Raw genomic sequence first — 18,789 nt, forward strand, 5'->3', positions numbered from 1 at the left:
TTATGTCACATGTGTATATACATATAGTAAGCCGAATTATATATAGCGTGTTCAGTGCATGGTACGGGAAGGCCATCGATATCCCATGCATTCGGTGTAGCGTCAAATATTTTTAAATTTTTTTCACACAAAAAAATTGGTAATGTAATATGCGACAGGGAGCGGGTCAAAGTATCAGCACAATTTGCAATAATCTGTTTTATAAAACAATTTAGATGAGAGCGGTTGATGTTTTTACAATTAAAGTAAAAAAAAAAATAAAAATCTAGCGTACTATAAAATGTTCAGTTCATGTTTTTGTAAATGTTTACTTTCTGGTATACTGACTTTTAGTTTACTTATTCTTTTCAGTTCCTACAATAATCTTTTTGACGTTGCACACATTTTGTGATAGATAGATAGATAGATAGATAGATAGATAGATAGATAGATAGATAAATTATCAAAGTGAATTAAATCTGATTAAAATCAGATCATTGATCCACTCCTTTATTTTTTCATTCATTGCGGCTACAAGAGGACCTCCTTGCATCAACTATTATTGTGGCACTTATGCGGCGCGTTTCCTTTGATGACCGGTGTACAATAACTTCCAATACCTGTCCTTCACCCGAGTAGGCGTGGCATATCACCGTACAATAACTTTAGAATTTACAAGTTATTGTACTGTATGAATCGAAAGAAGGCATGGTGAAAGTACCGTACAATAATTTTTGAATTATTGTACAGTGAAAAAAAAGCAAACTTCCACAAAACTTATGCTTTAATCACTTTCATAACAACTCTAAACTCAAATTCTTCTCCATAACCACCTGAACAGCTGCTGAACGTCCTTGTGTAATTTTTAACACAGACAACATAAAATTCAACAAAAAATTGAAAAATATACGTTTCGTGTAGTTAAACAACCTATCTGGCTACTAATTATACTTTAAAACTGAAACGTAATGTTGCAATTTTTAAATTCTCCAAACGGGAATCTAGGCTTCTTGCTCATGGGCTCCTCTTCACTATGGACAGTTGCAGATGTTTCCGGAAAAACGGAACACTCGGAAATAGGCTATAAGGAGCAGGAATATTCAGCGCAATCGAGTTATCGGTACACTCGTTGGGCGATCTGGTCGGCATTTTTGAAACGTTTTCGTCTTCACCCAAAAAGTTCCAATCCAGTTTAAATTCACCATGATCCAATCCTGTTTCGTATTCTGCAAGCGTCTCATGTTCAGTAATCCGTCGAAAGCTTCCATTTCGTCACAAACTGGAGATGATGTCAAGTCGTCGATCACTTCAATTTTGAATTCATCAACAAGAAAATCTACGTCCATCTTTCAAAGCGGTCTAAACTGAAATACCGCGCGAAAAATGCAGCTCGTGAAAGTAGGCGTGCCACAAATCATTTGCTGGACCAATCGTCATACAATAATTGCTGTATCTTGAAATGAAACGGGGTCGTGACCTCGTGCCCTTGCGGGCACTCGTCACGCCTCCGTTTCATTTCTAGATACAGCAATTATTGTATGACTATTAGTCCAACAAATATAACTTATTTATTGTAATTAAAATATCGACCTTTAAACAAGGAAATATTTTATTATTAATTTAATAATATTTTATTTCTTTTTATTATATTTAATCTTCTATAACGTTTCATATTTGAAATAAAACGTTGACTTTTGTAAATACGTTTGTAAATTTGTAAAATTGGGCATTTAGATTTTGCAATTCAAAAGATACATACATTGTATGTGTGTGATCTTTTCCTGATATAAAGTTTGCAGTTTCCGTATAACTTTCCATAAAATTTTATGTAGACCCCCCCCCCCCCCCCCCCCAGCGCAAGCATTTTGGAAATTAGACCGAAGATCGGAGCTTCATCAATATTATCGTAATTTCAAAATTATGCTCCTGTTATTCTCGAACACAGAATTTTACCAAGTAGATATCTTAAAACCGATCTTAATTTTGATGCTTACAAAATAATTTTTCGCGCTAATAAACCTTACGGAGTTTTGTCCATTATACACAAAATATCCTCATAATGACTTTCAAAGTATTTGCGTTAGATGTGTACACGGCATTCCATGTTTATTATTACATATAACTACGAAATGCCCATGTCTTATACATGTATATATGTAGCTGCAGAACTGTAGCTCCACGGGAAATTGGGGTTGACGGACCGTACGTGTTCCATGGAGCTACATTTCTGCAGCTAGTGTCATTGCTCCCCATTTCAAGTCAAGCTATGATTACAAATACTCACGTCTTTAATGAATAACAGTTTTTTTAAGTAATACTAGTGTAACAGACACTTTTTGTATGTTCTGTTTATTTTAAAGTCACTGTTACAACTTACAAGTGATCTGACATTTTGACTGGATGAACTGAGATCCTCAGATATTATTATTATTACACACAACAACCCTCTACTAAATGTAACAAAAATATTGCACAACTATTTCATGAAATCGGAAATCACAAATGGCATAAATATAAAACAAATAATTCAGGAATTCCTGAAGTGACAAAAATACAATTCTCTTCTCCCCTGTTTCTGACCTGTACTTCTCGGATCATAAAATAAAGAACTGCCTTCTATAGGTCAGCATTATCATCAGACAAGATTGTCAGTAAAAATTTACACAAAACTGCAACATATTTTAAGCTGAAGACCGGGGAATTTAGCACTGAATACAGAAACAGTTTCCTACCCTTTGACCGGGGATCAATAAACAAGCATAATAATAAATACATGATACATCTGAAATGTTCCTAGCAGGTGCTTGGTGAACTGATGCACTTGGGGATCTTCAAAAGCTGTTTTCTTCAACGGAAAAGTACATTTCTTCTATTTTGTCCAAAAGAAAAAAAGATTTAAAATTTAGATTTTAAATTCCCAATTTTGTCATCAAAAAATGGAATATGAAATTGAACTTAGAATACTTCTTCATATCAAGTATAATTTCTCTCTGAATGTAAGATTAGTATTAGTAATATTTTTAGCAGATTACATGCCTAAGGGTGGTAAATAGAAATTCTATGCATCCATGGCATCAAGTTTAAAAATGTCGGGTTGAAATCTGATACCTCCATAAACTGCCATTTTTTTTCCAGTTGAAATATAAACGCCTAAATAAAAACACAAATGTAATCAACAAAAATTAGCTTTGTGTCACAACTATGATGGTAAACAAATGATATATGGTATGTACACACCATTAAACCTGTTTATTTCATATCTATATTACAATAAATGCTGTTCTTTTCAACATTACAATTTTACAAAATGAAGATAAATAAAGAAGATAAGTTATTTTGTCTGTGAGATTCAGAGGGTTGTCTCCCTCCTTTTATATAAAACAAAAGAAAACAAATAAACTCTATCTTCAGTTAAACCTATGTATGATTTTTGTAATAATTGTGGCGTTAATGAAAACAGAAAGGGTATATCAAATCTTTACAATTTAATTTTCCTTCATAGTAATTATTAACAAAAAAACTTAACATTAAAAAAGAAACAAATGAATCTGCAAAATATTTACACACATATTTCAAAATCTGACCTTCATCAGAAGTACTAATTCACTAAAGTACACAATTAAGGAGATAACTCATAATTTTTAAATAGCGTTGTATCAATATCATATTGTATTCGATCCTTCCTCTGAAGAACCGCTATATAAGCACCTTGAATGACAAAAGTCCCTTGATTACTAGTTTTCTTTGTACATGCCTACAAGTCTATACTGATAATGATGGACTTAAAACTCCCATTAATATCATTAGGCAAGAAAAAATTCACAGACAGCTCGAGTCCTAGGCCGAGGCCTGGTAAAAGTCTCGGACTGGAGCGACATCGTCTTCTGTCACGTTGACTGAGCCGTTGGGGAGGAGCGAGGACGGGCGAGTGTAGTAGGACCCCGACTGGTGGTCGAAGTGCGTGCTGTCGAAGCTGACACTCATGTTGTCGCCGTCCTCGGTCTTGCGGACATTAGACTGGTACGGCATGCTGACTGTGTCGTCCTCCGGAATCTCGTCCACCTGACTCTTGTAGGAGAACAGGATTCGCGGCTGTGTGTGCCTGAAGCGAAAGTATGTGTAAACTTTACAGCAAAATTCGGTAAACTATACATCAAAATATGTGTAAACTCTACATTAAATTACATTTAAATTATACATCAAAATACATGTTAACTATACATCAAAAACCATGTAAACTTTATACAAAATTAGATTCAGATACTAGTAATTTTTCTAAGCTATTGTCGGAATTACTGGAGTACCTGTAGATTATATCCATATTACTGGTATAGATATAAATAATAATTCAGTATCTTAATTTATAAAAAATATTAAGGAAAAACATTATAAAGCCTGATCAATGGTTCATGAAATTGGATTCATTGCACACATCAATATTGGTGGTCAGCTTTCAGCATATCAAAGAAAGAAATAAACGCAGGTCACACTTACATAAAGAACTTCCTTAGAAACACCAGATACACAAGAGGCACAAAACAAGTGAAGTAGATATAAGATGTCAAATCCACCAGGCTGAAAAGAAAAACATCCCAAATTTATTACCGGTAGATTGACAACAGAGCCCATCTGCCTTTTTTTTATTACAAGTATTAGAACAGAGATGGTAAATATTGATTCATTTAAACATGTATTCAAATTTGAAATGGTTACCATATTTTTTTAATAAATGTATTTGATACATAGTTGTAGACTTTTTATTTCGTATTCTGCATTCCACATTTCTGTATCGAATTAGGAGAATATAAAATCACAAGTACCGAACTTTTGTTGCTATTTCATACAGTAAACTGGTACCAGAAAAATAACAGCAAAATTATAAAAGTCAGATTCTTCATGCTATTTTAAGCACATACATGCAATAATTCCCTGCGTTTAATTAAGATTTAGAGTAATGATTCTCTCTCATGAGATGAAATGGGACGGAGAATGAATTCTGGGAAGACTTACCACATTCCTTCCTGAATTTCTCCATACAACATCCCGCTCCCAATGGCCTGGGCAAGATTTAGGAAGGCCAAAAATGCAGCATAGCGGTAAAAAGATTTCTTGGCTGAAAGTCCAAAGTTCAAAATTCATAATTTTTAAAACTTTCCTCTTTTAAAATAATTGATAATTTATGAATTATGGAGTACTGATTTTGCTCAGTACTGTGTAGGTGGCTCTCTAAAATATCTTTACAATATTAGGGATGGGACGATCCACCGATGCACCGGCGCATCGCGGTATTTATTTTGACGATATTTGGATCGATACATTTACCATTAATACAACGATACCTTATCGAACTTTTTTTATTTTTCAAAAATATCCGAGCTTCATATATCGGCTATTTTTAGTCCGCACGCCTAATATGAAAGTACAAAGGTGGCGGAAAACCTCGTAAGGTTGTCAAAACTGTTAGGAAGCTAAATATGGAGTGTGGAAAACTTTTGGAGTACTTGTTTATGAAAAACTAGTGTACACGAGACTAAAGTAATTTGTAAATTGTGCAACGCTCATTATGAATATAACAAAATAACTTTGGACATGCGGTAATACATCGGCAGGTTGAATAAATTTTAAACTTCTATTCATGTTTTCATTTAATTGCAATGTATCGTGATATGTATCGTATCGCATCTCATGTATCGTGATATGTACCGAATCGGCTCAGTACAGTATCGTCCCAGCCCTATACAATATTCATCATCCATTTGAAATACTCACGTGGAAGAGACCACCTTTCCTTCAGACTTGTCCAAGGTAAAATAAATATCACTGTGTACACCTGTAAAATTATCAGTTCTTACTAAGGTACATTCTGTACATTTCCCTACTTGCTATGTATATCTTTTGTGTAAGCATCATTTAAGAATTCCTAATTCATTGATTAAACTCACAAGGAAAAAGACAAGAGAGCTGGTGAGCCAGAAAATCATCCCTCCGTGGGCAAAGATGTCAAAGTCTTGGTACGTTTCGTTGGAGCCTTTCTGTACATGAAACTGAGGATCTGGGTACTCAAACTCCAAGGTGCCCTGAATCAAAGAAAGAAATCAATAAAATAACTTAAGTGTGAAAAAACAAATATTGCTGCTCTAATGTCAAAACAGAATACTGAGATAAACTAATAAAAAGTGTATTGAGCCCATTCTCATGTCTCTTTGCAAAGGTGAACGGTACCGTAAACTCTTCTATACCTTACATCTTACCTGTGTACACGAGTATATGAGGGCCACACATGATGTCACTAATTACATCTTACCTGTGTACATGAGTACATGAGGGCCACATATGATGTCACTAATTACATCTTACCTGTGTACAGGAGTATATGAGGGCCATACATGATGTCACTAATTACATCTAACCGTGTACAGGAGTATATGACCACCACACATGATGTCACTAAATACATCTTACCTGTGTACAGGAGTATATGACCACCACACATGATGTCACTAATAACATCTTACCTGTGTACAGGAGTATATGACCACCACACATGATGTCACCAATAACATCTTACCTGTGTACAAGAGTATATGACCGCCACACATGATGTCACCAATAACATCTTACCTGTGTACAAGAGTATATGACCGCCACACATGATGTCACTAATTACATCTTACCTGTGTACAAGAGTATATGACCGCCACACATGATGTCACTAATTACATCTTACCTGTGTACAAGAGTATATGACCGCCACACATGATGTCACTAATTACATCTTACCTGTCTACATGAGTACATGAGGGCCACACATGATGTCACTAATAACATCTTACCTGTGTACAGGAGTACATAAGGGCCACACATGATGTCACTAATTACATCTTACCTGTGTACATGAATACATAAGGGCCACACAGGATGTCACCAATAACACTCTCTGTATGGATTTTCTGCTGTCCAAATGACCTACAAAATAATTCAGGAGCCAGTGAGTAAAAAACTTATCACTCAATAATGCAGTGGTATCTCAAATCAGCTTTATATGAACTTTTGAATAACGTAAATAAGTATCATCTTTATATACAAACTTTAGAATAACATGATTATGTAGAAGATTTATACAAAGTTTTGAATAACATGAATAAGTATTATACAAACTTTTGAAAACATGAATATGCATCAGCTTTATATAAAATTTGAATAGCATGAATAAGTAAAGTACATTTCACAAGAGAACTCACCGAATGCCAGTCCAAACACAATGATGGACATTTCTGTCCCCAGCAAGAAAAACCTCAGGACCAGCCACAACACCTGTAAACAAGGTTCATATACACAATTACATCTCTAACTTTAAACAACTATCTAACTAATGCAATATGCATTTAATAATGCAGCCCTCTTCATAAACAATATTCTAACAATTTCTAACAAAATGTTAAAAATTCAACCTCAAAACTGGAGCTAGAGCTAGGGAATGAGTTTTTGATTGGCTCTTTCCAAGTTTATTTTTGGGCACAGTCCTCTCACCTTGTCCGTAATATCCCCTGCCAATATGGATGCATTGACTGTCATTGATACCACGCATCTCAGGACACTGATTACAGCAACCAGACACACCTATGTATCAGGTAAAAATTACAATACCTGTACTACATGAAAACTGAACAGAAATCAGAAACATTGTCAAAATCATCTATTTATAAAAATCAAAATATAATACATGTATCATAATATGATATAACAAAACAAAATATAACTACATGTATTAAAATCAAATCAGTAAATCAATGAAAAAAATATTTCCTGACTATAGGGACAAGTAATGAACTCACTAGAACATAGAATGCTGTGAATATGGGACTGCTGGTACTCCTGAGTTTGGTGACGGCAGATTTTGATTTGTAGAAGAGGAAAATCAGGAAGAAAACATTCGGTATAAGGACAATCAGGTCCCACACTCTGACCCTGCAAACCAATGCTGATTGTTCAATCGACGAGAGAGAGAGAAAGAGAGAGAGAGAGAGAGAGAGAGAGAGAGAGAGAGAGAAAGAGAAAGAGATTTTTTATTGTAGTTTTTCTTTTGCTATATTGTGATTACCTTGATTCTCCAATATCATCGTACAGTATGGCTTGACACACTGGTTCAGTGATGGTAAAGGATGGAAGAGGTGTATCATTTCCTCTTGAAGGGATATACCCTGGGGTAGTGCTCAAATTGTGTCCTGTAGGCAGATTCCCGGATCCCTGCCCCAATCCTGTTGGATTGTTTCCAAGGGACAATTTAAGCTGACTAGACATGGATATCTGTTAACGCTGGATAGGATAAACAGATTTTTATACTGGTGTGCGACAAGTTCTCGCCGAGTACCATTTCTCGCCAGTGCATTGTGACATCATTTTATCAACACATAAAATTATATAAAAAAATGACGTCACAATGTTCTGGCGAGAAATAGTTCTTGGCGCGAACTGGTCAAAATTCAAAATTCATTTGAATTTTCTCAAAATGCCATTTATAATTAAGTATATATAACGAGGAAAAGAAATACAACGTACAATGCAAACAAGAAATTAAATAAATGTTGCGACGTAAATTTAAGACAAAACAGATGGAAACAATATGGTAAAACAACTTTGACCCAAGAAAAGAAATCCTACAGTAGGAGTTCCCGGCATTTGATCAGACTTATAATCAACAAACACCAATATCTGTGTCAACGAAATACATCAATCAAATCACTAATTTTTCATGTTAAAGAACAATAAAATGGCTCTGTTTACCTCACTGATTACCGATCCTAATGTAACATTTTAGTCAATTTTTGGAAATGCGTCAACTTTGTTTGGCAACACCAGCTTCCTGACATTACAATAAGAATTTACAGCATCTCGAGCTCGACCAATATTGTTTCTCCTTACACAGAATTTATTAATTCAAAAAATATTTTACTATGTTGCATCCAAAGTTTTTAGTTTCCATAAAAGATTAATCATCATAAAACTGACAATATCATTGGGAATATAATATGCATCGGGTATGGTATTCTATATGTCAACTTTCACTTTGAAAAATGTTTACTACCTGGTACTTGTTTCTCGGAAGTCTTTTTTCCAGTGAAGAATGTTTTAACTAAAGTTGAACTGTTGATCGGAGAGGGAAAATGAAACTTTTTGTAGTTTAATACTTGAAAAGTGAAAGGTCATACAATGAGTTGCTTTAAAGGAAAAATGCGGGAATATCAAAATATTTCCTTGGACCGCTTTGATGGTTTGAACCTGAAGTCCACAGTTTATTTCCTCTCTCACTGTCACTGTGGTGAGTTTTTATTTCCAAAGAGCCACAGTTCTGAAGCTACAGAAAAGCTAGAAGTCGAACCATTAAGGTTCTCCTACCCTTAGCCTCAACATATTTTTTTTCATCATAAAAATGTTATTTGTCCTTCAAACTGAAAAATGAAATAAAAGAAATTTATTAATGGTATCCATGCATTTTTGCAGATAAATTGCCTACGGTGGATATAATGGAATAAATATACAAGTTGAGAATAAATAAATTAAGAAAAAAAAAGTTGTACCGGTGCATTGGTTGCTCAAACCCCTTTACCTATATGTATTAGATAACCATGGACCCACTAAGCCAAGCATTTTATTGAATAACTGATTATTGTATCAACACTAGAAGACTAGTTAAATTTAACTTCATAAAAAAAACAGATTTATGGTATGAATAAAAAATGTGGATGATTTAGAGTTATGGAACATGTTTCATCGTCTTTAGAATGGTTGTGTTCCCTTTAACATGCATCTAAACAAAGGAGACAAAAGAGTTGAATCAAGAAGATTCAAATCTCAATTAAGATTGGACAGGGATATTGAAGTCTTTATGATATGACACACACATCAGATTGTGCATGAATTATAATGTTTTTAGAGCAGAGCTCCAATGCATATCTATATGAATCTCAGTAGTCAATCAATGAAAGCCCATATATAAGATGAGCATTAGCATAAGGATCGAAATACTAGGATTTGATTTTAAAGCATTCACAGATACATTTTATATACCTTAATTCACAGATCACATGGAAGGACTTGCTTCTGCAGAATTTCTTGACAGGCTGTCATCTAGGTAAGGGAGAGGAGTCTGTATGTAAAGGCTTACCAGTAATTTAAGATTTTATTTTATTCTAAATAATGTAACAGAAAGGAAGGAAACCTATATGACCAGATAGACAGTATGTGCATCATGTATTAAGATGTTCCTCTAACTGAGCTGTCTTCCCACTCCAGATGGTCTCTGACAGTCACAAATTTATTTGCCATGAAAAAATAAACAGCATTTATTTTTAATTAAAGTATTACCATGATTACTGATGTAACGTTGATGTTGTAGATCTTTGTTATTCCAAATTTTCAGAAATGACATTTTCCTTTATTGCTCGGAGGTTACAAAAATTCTGTTGATGGAAAAACTTGCCAAATTGGAAAAGTTTGTGGTAAGCACACAAAATGTGGTCATTATGCAGGACTGGGGTGTAATTTATAGAGATTGTGAGTCGGACATTTTCTTTAATTGTTAATTAAGTTATTTTATGAATGCATGTATGTACCCGTAATGTGAATGATGAATTAGAAATAATTCCTTAAATTTAAAGGTAATCAATTTCATCAGAATGATCTGTTCTTATTTTAGAAAGTATTAAAGGTTGGTGAACCATCATGTATTCCCATTCCAGCTCAAAATTCAGCGAAGGTAAGAATTTACGATAAACATGAGTAAAAATTATATTTCATGTCTCCTTTAAAATTCCCTGATACTATTAGGCCTACTGTATCTTTACTAGACGGAGAAAGTGACAGTGACCTTGATTCATGCCAGCCATTGCCCAGGCTCTGTCATGTAAGTTACCGTAGAAACCCAGTAAATGTCATGTAAGTTACCATAGAAACACAGGTCTTTCATGTAATGTTATGCATAGTAATGTTCATTGGAATGCTATTTTTCTCAGAATGTTTAATCTTTTTTTACAACATAATGCAAATAAGGTGATTATTTTAACTGGAGGTCATTTGGTCTGACATGTTAAAACTATTGGCTTTAAGCAGGTTAGTCTAATGGACTTTGCGTTGATATTTTAGGTTCTTGTTTGAGGGGTATGATGGGACAGCTCTGTACACTGGAGATTTCCGATGGGAGTCCGACCAGATCCAGAATGTTCCAGCACTTCATGTAGATCAAAGGTAAAACAAATATTATTTTGATTTCTAGTAAACCCCAAAAGTACAGTCATTAGGATTAAAACAAAATAAAACTTTGTTTTGAATCCATTTGATACAAACTGATATTAATTCATGCAGAACTATGTTGGATATGAAAAATGAAGTGAAATATTGTATATTCCTGCCTCTTGTGTAATTGAGTTTTTATTGCCGTACATGTACCTTATGACTGTTTCATTGTTACATAGAGTGAAGCCCCTGGCCAGTCTTTATGTGGACACTACCTTCTGTCACCCCAACAGTTTCCTGATCCCCTCCCGCCGGACAATCATCAAGGTCGTGTGTGACCTAGTTACAGAGTGGACCTCCAAGGGGAGTAACTACGTGGTTCATTTCACTCCCAGGGCCAACTATGGCCATGAACCTCTGCTGAAGGAGGTCGCACAGACCTTGGGGTGCAAGGTCTGAAGTTTATTGCAATTTAACATTATTTAAAAATTGTGACAAATTGATTGATTATGTAGAATTTTAAATATTTTAAAGATTGTATGATTTAAAAAGGTATATTTGGTAATTTCAATACATATACTTGTAAATTGTGCTTTAAGTTTGTTGAGTACAAATCCCATTTTTTACTTTATGCATGTATATAATATATCTAGCCTCTTTTTTTGCAAGGTGCATGTCAAAAAAGACAAGGAAAATATCTACAACCAGATGTCAGAGCTACAGGGAGTGTTCACATCAGACTCAACAGCCACTCCGCTTCATGCTTGTGGAATGAAGGTATAAATTATTTCTCAACAGCCACTCCGCTTCATGCTTGTGGAATGAAGGTATAAATTATATCTCAACAGCCACTCCGCTTCATGCTTGTGGAATGAAGGAATAAATTATATCTCAACAGCCACTCCGCTTCATGCTTGTGGAATGAAGGTATAAATTATATCTCAACAGCCACTCCGCTTCATGCTTGTGGAATGAAGGAATAAATTATATCTCAACAGCCACTCCGCTTCATGCTTGTGGAATGAAGGTATAAATTATATCTCAACAGCCACTCCGCTTCATGCTTGTGGAATGAAGGTATAAATTATATCTCAACAGCCACTCCACTTCATGCTTGTGGAATGAAGGTATAAATTATATCACCATGCTGTTTAGTACTAATTCTAAAAATCATATGAACTGGACTCGTGCATATTTTTAAAGCATTTTCTGGCAACAAGTTGCAATTTTTACATTATTATGTCAGTAAGAAATTACTTGAAGTGTTCATTATTTCTGTTGCAATAACTTTTGATTTTAAGGTGTATGGAAAACCCCCCCGCCTGCCGTGTAACTTGAGGGGTAACCTGAAGGTCATGGTCATCTTACCGTCCACCATGTTCTTCACCCAGTCTGTCCACGTGAGTGAGCGTGAGATCGTTCTCCAGGACCGGGGGATGTACCGGGTCTGCTACTGCTTCCATTCGTCCATGCAGGAGGTGCGCGACCTAGTGACCTACTTACAGCCTAGACAGGTGTTTCCTAACGTCAAGCCAGTGGAGGATAAAACACTCCATCAGGTGTGTCTTACAGAGAATGAATGGGTGTAGATACCCTCTCTATTTTGGGGGAATATTTCTTGCCTGTACCAATATGTATAACAATTCATTTCCATGTACTTTAAGTCTAAAAATAAAACAATATGGGAGAAATACTACATATGAAATACTTCATAATCAGCTATTTTATATGTTTCTTCCACATGTAGGTACAGCAGCGTTTGAATGAGTTCCTGAAGTTGAAGCACAGTTCCCGTGTGAGGGAGGCCATGGATTCCCAGCGTCCGCTCGGTCTGCTGAAAGGAACTCTTAAGAAGAGGAAGAAAAAACCCTCAGGTATCACTCCATTTATCATCCTTCTTTCTTGTGTTAAGGGAATCACCCAAGGAAATCATGAAATGTTGAATGGATAAACCTATCAGATTATTGTATGCGGGGAAATATTCACACCCACTTTATTTTTGCCCCATTCATTCTCGTACTCAGTGGGCAAAGTTAAGACTGGGTGAATTCAAAACAATGTAGATTAGAAAGAGTATTGATATATTCCATTTTTGAGCAAGTTCAAGATTGGATAAAAATGTTTTCAAGTGTAGAAGGGCAAAAAAAAACCCACCTCAAAACACAGGGCAAAATAACCCTGTATACAGTAATTATTTTTTAAAAATTATATTTTCCTCACAAGTAAAAACTGCCTGAATGTTATGTGTTGCCTGTTTTAGGAAACAGTTAAAGTAGGCTGTGCCTGTTGACTAACCCCAATCATTTAAATTGTGAAAAATACTTTCTTTTCAACCAATCTTCTCTGTGTCGTTGTAGAAACATTGAGTGAGTCAGAGGAACTTCTGTTTGGATCACAGAGTTTGTCGCCAAAGAAATTTAGCAATGCTATTGTATCACCAGCTAAAAATAACCACAAAGAGGAAACGGAAGATGAGGAGGGTGATCAGAGTTCCTATGATGGCAGTTGTCATAGCGACAGTGAGCTCAGCGGGATCTGCGAGTTGGATGAGGAGAGGTATGTTGGTGTAAATTATGTACGATCGTGTATAGAGGTGTGCTTCAAAGCAAATACTATAATGTATTCATTATACAGAATTATTCTTGTAGTAATATGCTGTGATTGAGCGAAATAGAATTTCACTCAAGAGAAAGAATTTTGTATTCAGTGATTTATTATTGTTATTTGTCAGATGCAATATACTGTATACCAAAAAATAAATCTTATTTACCCTGAAAAACATTTTCATGGGTACAAATATTCCATGGTTTCAAAGAGAATAGTACAACCTTACATAACCTGTTTTATCCACTAGGTATTTGCTTTACTAGTACTCTGTCACGTAAATCAAGAATACTTTAGGATTTTTCTTTTTTCCCCAATGAATATACCATTGTTGTGTACATAATACATTTTTTTATTTTAGTTCCCAGTCACTTTCCACTCCTCGGCAGAGCTTACTGGAGGCCATCAATTCCCTAGATGGCAGCCAATCAGAAAGCTTGTCACACAGAATTGTGGTGTATGACGACTGTGAACAGACTGAAGGAAAGGCTCTCTCATTGGAAGAATTAAACAAACAATACCAGTAAGTCTCCATCTTTCTGCTGACTTAGACTTTGTTTTCCACTTTTTCCATCATTACATGTTACTTGTTATACAAAATGAATTAAAAAAAACATGTTAATGTGCGACTTTGTGTCAATTCTGTTATGTTCTGAATTGTTCAAAAATCATATGACTGACCTACCTGTACATGTAACTTACACCTACATTATTTATAAAAAGTCAAATTGAGTTTCAAAATGTATGCTTATGTATAAGTATGTATCAATAATTTTAATTCATTATAATTCATTATGATAAGAAACATAGAAACATTTTGTCCTGATATATTGAATCTGTTCATTAACAGGGAAGGTGAGGAAGACATTGACTCAGGGTCCGTGTCTGACCAGGGGGACCCTGACCCTGACAGAGGCAGTTCCCCACCCCCAGAGACAACAAACATTGATAAAGAAAGTGAAATCAGCAGATCCAATAAACAAGGAGAAGATGCTCCAAACAACAGTAAGTCCGAGTCAGTTGAATTATCTGATGGTCAACCAGCTTCAGGCTCTGGTGATTCTAACTACAATGGAAGCAGTGATTTGTTTGATGGAAAACTAGATGAAATGAGCAAGAAAAGTACAATCAGTGAAAAATCAAGCTACCTCTCTGATTTACACATCACTCCAAGCAGCTGTGATAGCCAATCAAATGTTTCTTCTAGAACTGGTAATAGCCAATCAAATGCATGTTTATCTATAAGTGACTGTGATAGCCAATCAAATGTTTCTTCTAGAACCGGTAATAGCCAATCAAATACATATATATCTATTAGTGACTGTGATAGCCAATCAAATGTATCCGTCAGCCACTGTGATTGTGAATCAAATGTACCTGGTAGCAACTGTGATAGCCAATCAAATTCATCCAATGGGAACAGTGGTAAACAATCAAATTCTTTAACTAAAAATTTAAATAATAAATCAACCAATAGCAATGTCTGTGATATTAAAGAATCTCAAGGATTTGATCCTCATTCACTGGAGCATGACCAGGTAGATTTGGATCAGTTGTCTGATGAGCTGGATACTCATTGTTCAGCGGAGAAAGAGGATGATAGAAACCATGTCATTGTCATTACAGATGAAAGTGAGTCAGATGATGAAGATTGTCCGACGGAGATTTCCTCTCAGGAGTCGAAGACCACCACTGATGTAAATGCAACAAGGAAAAGAAAGCACAAAGAAGACTTAGATGACATTGATGCACTGTTCGAGGTAGAGTCTTCAGATTCTGACGATGATGATGTCAAAATAGTTGAGGACCCTGAACCTAGAACCAGTAAAGCTGAAAATTACAACAGAAATACTCGTAAAGTCGTGCATGATAGTTCAGGACCTAGCACCAGTTTACTGGATTTCTCAAGAACAAACACCAGTTTACAGGAGGAATCGGACAGCGATGCAACTCTTCCACCCAGTCAGAATTCGTACTCCGAGTCTCCACAGAAACGAAGACTTTCGTCAGAGGACAGTGTAGAAATCATTGATAGTACAACACTGAGTGTTAGTACTAAGGAGAATTCTCACCGAACACCCAGAAAACTACAGCAGACATCTATGGACCATTATGTCTCTCCTCTGGAAGATTCCCCAGAAAAATTTAGTCCTAGCATTGTCAAAAGAAGAAAAAGGTGTACTAAAAAGTTAAATGTTAGTCATAGGAAGTTGATGTACAAGAGCAACGGGGAGGAGTGTAGTGGGGATGAAGAGGTGGTGGATCTAACGTTATGAGGACATCTCCGACTCTTTTTTGCTTCATTTTACAAAGCAATATAGGACTTACAACCAAATTAACAAATGCATATCTTTCATAAACTAATCAATGATTCAAATTTTTTATACCCCCGCTCCGAAGGAGAGGGGGTATACTGTTTTACCCTTGTGTGTCTGTCTGTCTGTCTGTCCGTCCGTCTGTCTGTCTGTCTGCCTGTCCGTCCGTAACAAAAATTTCTGTCACATTTATCTCAGCAACTATTTATCGCAGATGCTTGAAATTTTAAAACAGTGTTTGTTAAGGCATGCCATATCGTGGGATATATTTTTGTACCAATCGGGTGTCAACTTCCTGTTAAATGACGACTCTGCTTATTTTTTAACCAAAATTTTCAAACAAATTTTCGTCAAAGATTTCTCAGCAACTGTTTATCGCAGATGCTTGAAATTTTTACACAGTATTTGTATAGGCATGCCATATCGTGGGATATATTTTTGTACCAATCAGACGTCAACTTCCTGTTAAATGACAAACTTTGTTTATTTTTAGCAAAACTTTTCAAACAAATTTCCGTCAAAGATTTCTCAGCAACTATTTATCGCAGATGCTTGAAATTTTTACACAATATTTGTATAGGCATGCCATATCGTGGGATATATTTCTGTACCAATCGGGTGTCAACTTCCTGTTAAATGACGACTTTGTTTATTTTTAGCCAAAATTTTCAAATAAATTTTCCTCAAAGATTTCTCAGCAGCTATTTATCGCAGATGCTTGAAATTTTAACACACTATTTGTTTAGGCATGCCATATTGTGGGATATATTTTTGTATCAACCGGACGTCAACTTTCTGTTAAATAATGACTTTGTTTATTTTTTGCCAAAATTTTCAAACAAATTTTCGTAAAAGATTTCTCAGCAGCTATTTATCGGAGATGCTTGAAATTTTTACACAGTGTTTGTTAAGGCAAGCCATATCGTGGGATATATTTTTGTACCAATCGAACGTCATCTTCCTGTTAAATGAGTACTTTGTTTATTTTAGCCAAAATTTTCAAACAAATTTTCCTCAAAGATTTCTCAGCAGCTATTTATCGCAGATGCTTGAAATTTTAACACACTATTTGTTTAGGCATGCCATATTGTGGGATATATTTCTGTACCAATCGGATGCCAGCTTTCTGTTAAATGTCGACTTTGCTTATTTTGCATATTCACATCAGAGCGGGGGTATCACTAGTGAGCATTGGCTCACAGATATCTTGTTTAATCAGTAAAACATGTAGTTCAAAATTTTTAAATAGTTTGGAAATCCATGGTTTTATTCAAATTTTGTTCATTCTGATTTCAGGATTATTCCATTAGACCAGAAAGATGTTTAACATGTCTTCATTTTGTAAAAACTGACTCAGAGATCATATTATATAATGAAAATTTTTATTAACAGTGATAGGATTTACGACTAGATTTCTGATGAGTTTATATTTATTTAAAGCTAGCTCAAGATAAATGTATTTTGTTGTGCTGTATTGTATTTGTTATTTCAAGAGATTTTTAATTTGTAATTTTTTCCAAAATGCAATTCATGTATTTACCATTTATATTTATCATTGTGAATTAATTTCATCTTTTTTCAATTCGTGTATGAAATAACCTTTTTTTTCTAGTCAAATATTAAAATTTAAATTATTCCAACTGGTCTTGTTGAAGAATACACACATGTCAATGCAAATCTCAAGAATCTTTGAACCAACAGGAGCTGATATGGTTGAATTAACTATATATTAGAAATATATATTAAGGTGGAATAACACACCTGGTAAAGGTCACTCAAATTAATAGTAAATTATTTGAATATGAAAGATATAATGATAAATAAACTGTACATTCAATATGTATGTCAAATAAGCGAAAAATTTGCAGTATGGGGATAAAAAATGAATATCTAAAAAGTTCAATCAGTAAAGTAACTACAAAAGCCCCAGCGGGATTTGAACTCGGGATGTACCAATCATAAGCCCAACTCTTTATTCACTAGGCTTTAGAGCTGTTGATAAAATCCTTATAAAAGGAAATGTTGTTTCGATCAGAGGTCAGCCATTTTGTGATGATATGTTATTTCACCTTAAGAAAGACACTTATTTAAGGAGGCTGAGTGATTGACTTACATGTACCTTAAAATACTAGGTATAAACTATTATCTAGTAAAGAAAAATTTCTGAAATTTTAGCTTTAAAAATTTGAATATTTTTCTATATGTTAAATAGAGATCTTCTTCCCAGAGAGATTCACTAAAGTTGACAAGAACCATCCAGCCCACTTAATACCCATGTCGCCTGTAAACCATTCTGTTTGATAAAATAACCTTACATATCAATAACTGACCATCAAAATACCCTTGCTTTAATACTTGGCAACTAAACTTAGAGTTGCTCACTTGCAATATAATTTTCATTTTACTACTTCCTATTTTTTTGTATAAGTGAGTCTGACATATTTCACTGTTAATTACCATTATGTTGCGGCTCAAGGAGCTCTCTTTTTACTATTGGTTCTAATCCATGTACATCTGTGTAAAATCACAAGAAATGTCAGTGGCAGACTTTTTGAAAAAATCTTTCCTGCTACCAGCTATATAAAATTATGATTAATTTTTGGAATAAGCAATATGATATTCTAGCGATTTGATAGAAAATGGTGTAATTATGTTTTTG

The 18,789-nt window shown here is 34.9% G+C and overlaps 2 protein-coding genes across 8 annotated transcripts; one reads left to right on the forward strand and one right to left on the reverse strand.

The window, feature by feature from the left end:
- Window positions 1–2,312: 2,312 nt before the first annotated feature.
- Window positions 2,313–8,912, reverse strand: LOC105319996 (transmembrane protein adipocyte-associated 1 homolog). Of its 2 annotated transcripts, XR_004596910.2 has the most exons (12): window positions 8,764–8,912; window positions 8,081–8,295; window positions 7,815–7,947; window positions 7,510–7,599; window positions 7,221–7,293; window positions 6,866–6,945; window positions 5,922–6,056; window positions 5,749–5,809; window positions 4,990–5,092; window positions 4,474–4,554; window positions 3,016–4,081; window positions 2,313–2,848 (listed from the first exon to the last, which is right to left on the reverse strand). XR_004596910.2 is itself a non-coding variant. In XM_011417750.4 (11 exons), exons 2-11 carry the CDS (start codon window positions 8,278–8,280, stop codon window positions 3,817–3,819), a joined length of 1,221 nt encoding a protein of 406 aa, XP_011416052.3. In that variant the 5' UTR covers window positions 8,281–8,295; window positions 8,764–8,912; the 3' UTR covers window positions 2,313–3,816. The 2 variants fall into 2 exon arrangements, 1 of the variants encoding a protein (XP_011416052.3); XM_011417750.4 differs by having other exon boundaries at window positions 2,313–4,081.
- A 126-nt stretch (window positions 8,913–9,038) lies between these two features.
- Window positions 9,039–17,770, forward strand: LOC105319975 (protein artemis). 6 transcript variants are annotated; one of them, XM_066080864.1, is made up of 14 exons: window positions 9,039–9,298; window positions 10,060–10,111; window positions 10,400–10,478; window positions 10,676–10,735; window positions 10,827–10,882; window positions 11,122–11,223; window positions 11,451–11,664; window positions 11,881–11,988; window positions 12,513–12,770; window positions 12,959–13,085; window positions 13,569–13,767; window positions 14,177–14,338; window positions 14,666–15,240; window positions 15,442–17,770. In XM_066080864.1, the coding sequence occupies exons 1-14, from the start codon at window positions 9,190–9,192 to the stop codon at window positions 16,089–16,091; spliced, it is 2,751 nt and encodes a 916-aa protein (XP_065936936.1). In that variant the 5' UTR covers window positions 9,039–9,189; the 3' UTR covers window positions 16,092–17,770. The 6 variants fall into 6 exon arrangements, with proteins under 6 accessions (XP_065936936.1, XP_065936937.1, XP_065936938.1 ...); XM_066080865.1 differs by having other exon boundaries at window positions 14,666–15,027; XM_066080866.1 differs by having other exon boundaries at window positions 14,666–14,820.
- Window positions 17,771–18,789: the final 1,019 nt, after the last annotated feature.

This window comes from Magallana gigas, chromosome 4 (genome assembly GCF_963853765.1).
Source record: "Magallana gigas chromosome 4, xbMagGiga1.1, whole genome shotgun sequence".
Classification (NCBI taxonomy): domain Eukaryota; kingdom Metazoa; phylum Mollusca; class Bivalvia; order Ostreida; family Ostreidae; genus Magallana; species Magallana gigas.

What these genes read in the sequence shown, in the direction of transcription:
- LOC105319996 (XM_011417750.4), bottom strand. Translation starts at nt 8,280, where the DNA reads ATGTCTAGTCAGCTTAAATTGTCCCTTGGAAACAATCCAACAGGATTG. An exon ending in TCACAGCATTCTATGTTCTA is followed by an intron (nt 7,600 to 7,814) that starts GTGAGTTCATTA and finishes CCTGATACATAG; the next exon opens with GTGTGTCTGGTTGCTGTAAT. An exon ending in TTTCTAAGGAAGTTCTTTAT is followed by an intron (nt 4,082 to 4,473) that starts GTAAGTGTGACC and finishes CTTTCGCTTCAG; the next exon opens with GCACACACAGCCGCGAATCC.
- LOC105319975 (XM_066080862.1), top strand. Translation starts at nt 9,190, where the DNA reads ATGAGTTGCTTTAAAGGAAAAATGCGGGAATATCAAAATATTTCCTTG. An exon ending in CCAAATTGGAAAAGTTTGTG is followed by an intron (nt 10,479 to 10,675) that starts GTAAGCACACAA and finishes TTCTTATTTTAG; the next exon opens with AAAGTATTAAAGGTTGGTGA. An exon ending in GCACTTCATGTAGATCAAAG is followed by an intron (nt 11,224 to 11,450) that starts GTAAAACAAATA and finishes ATTGTTACATAG; the next exon opens with AGTGAAGCCCCTGGCCAGTC.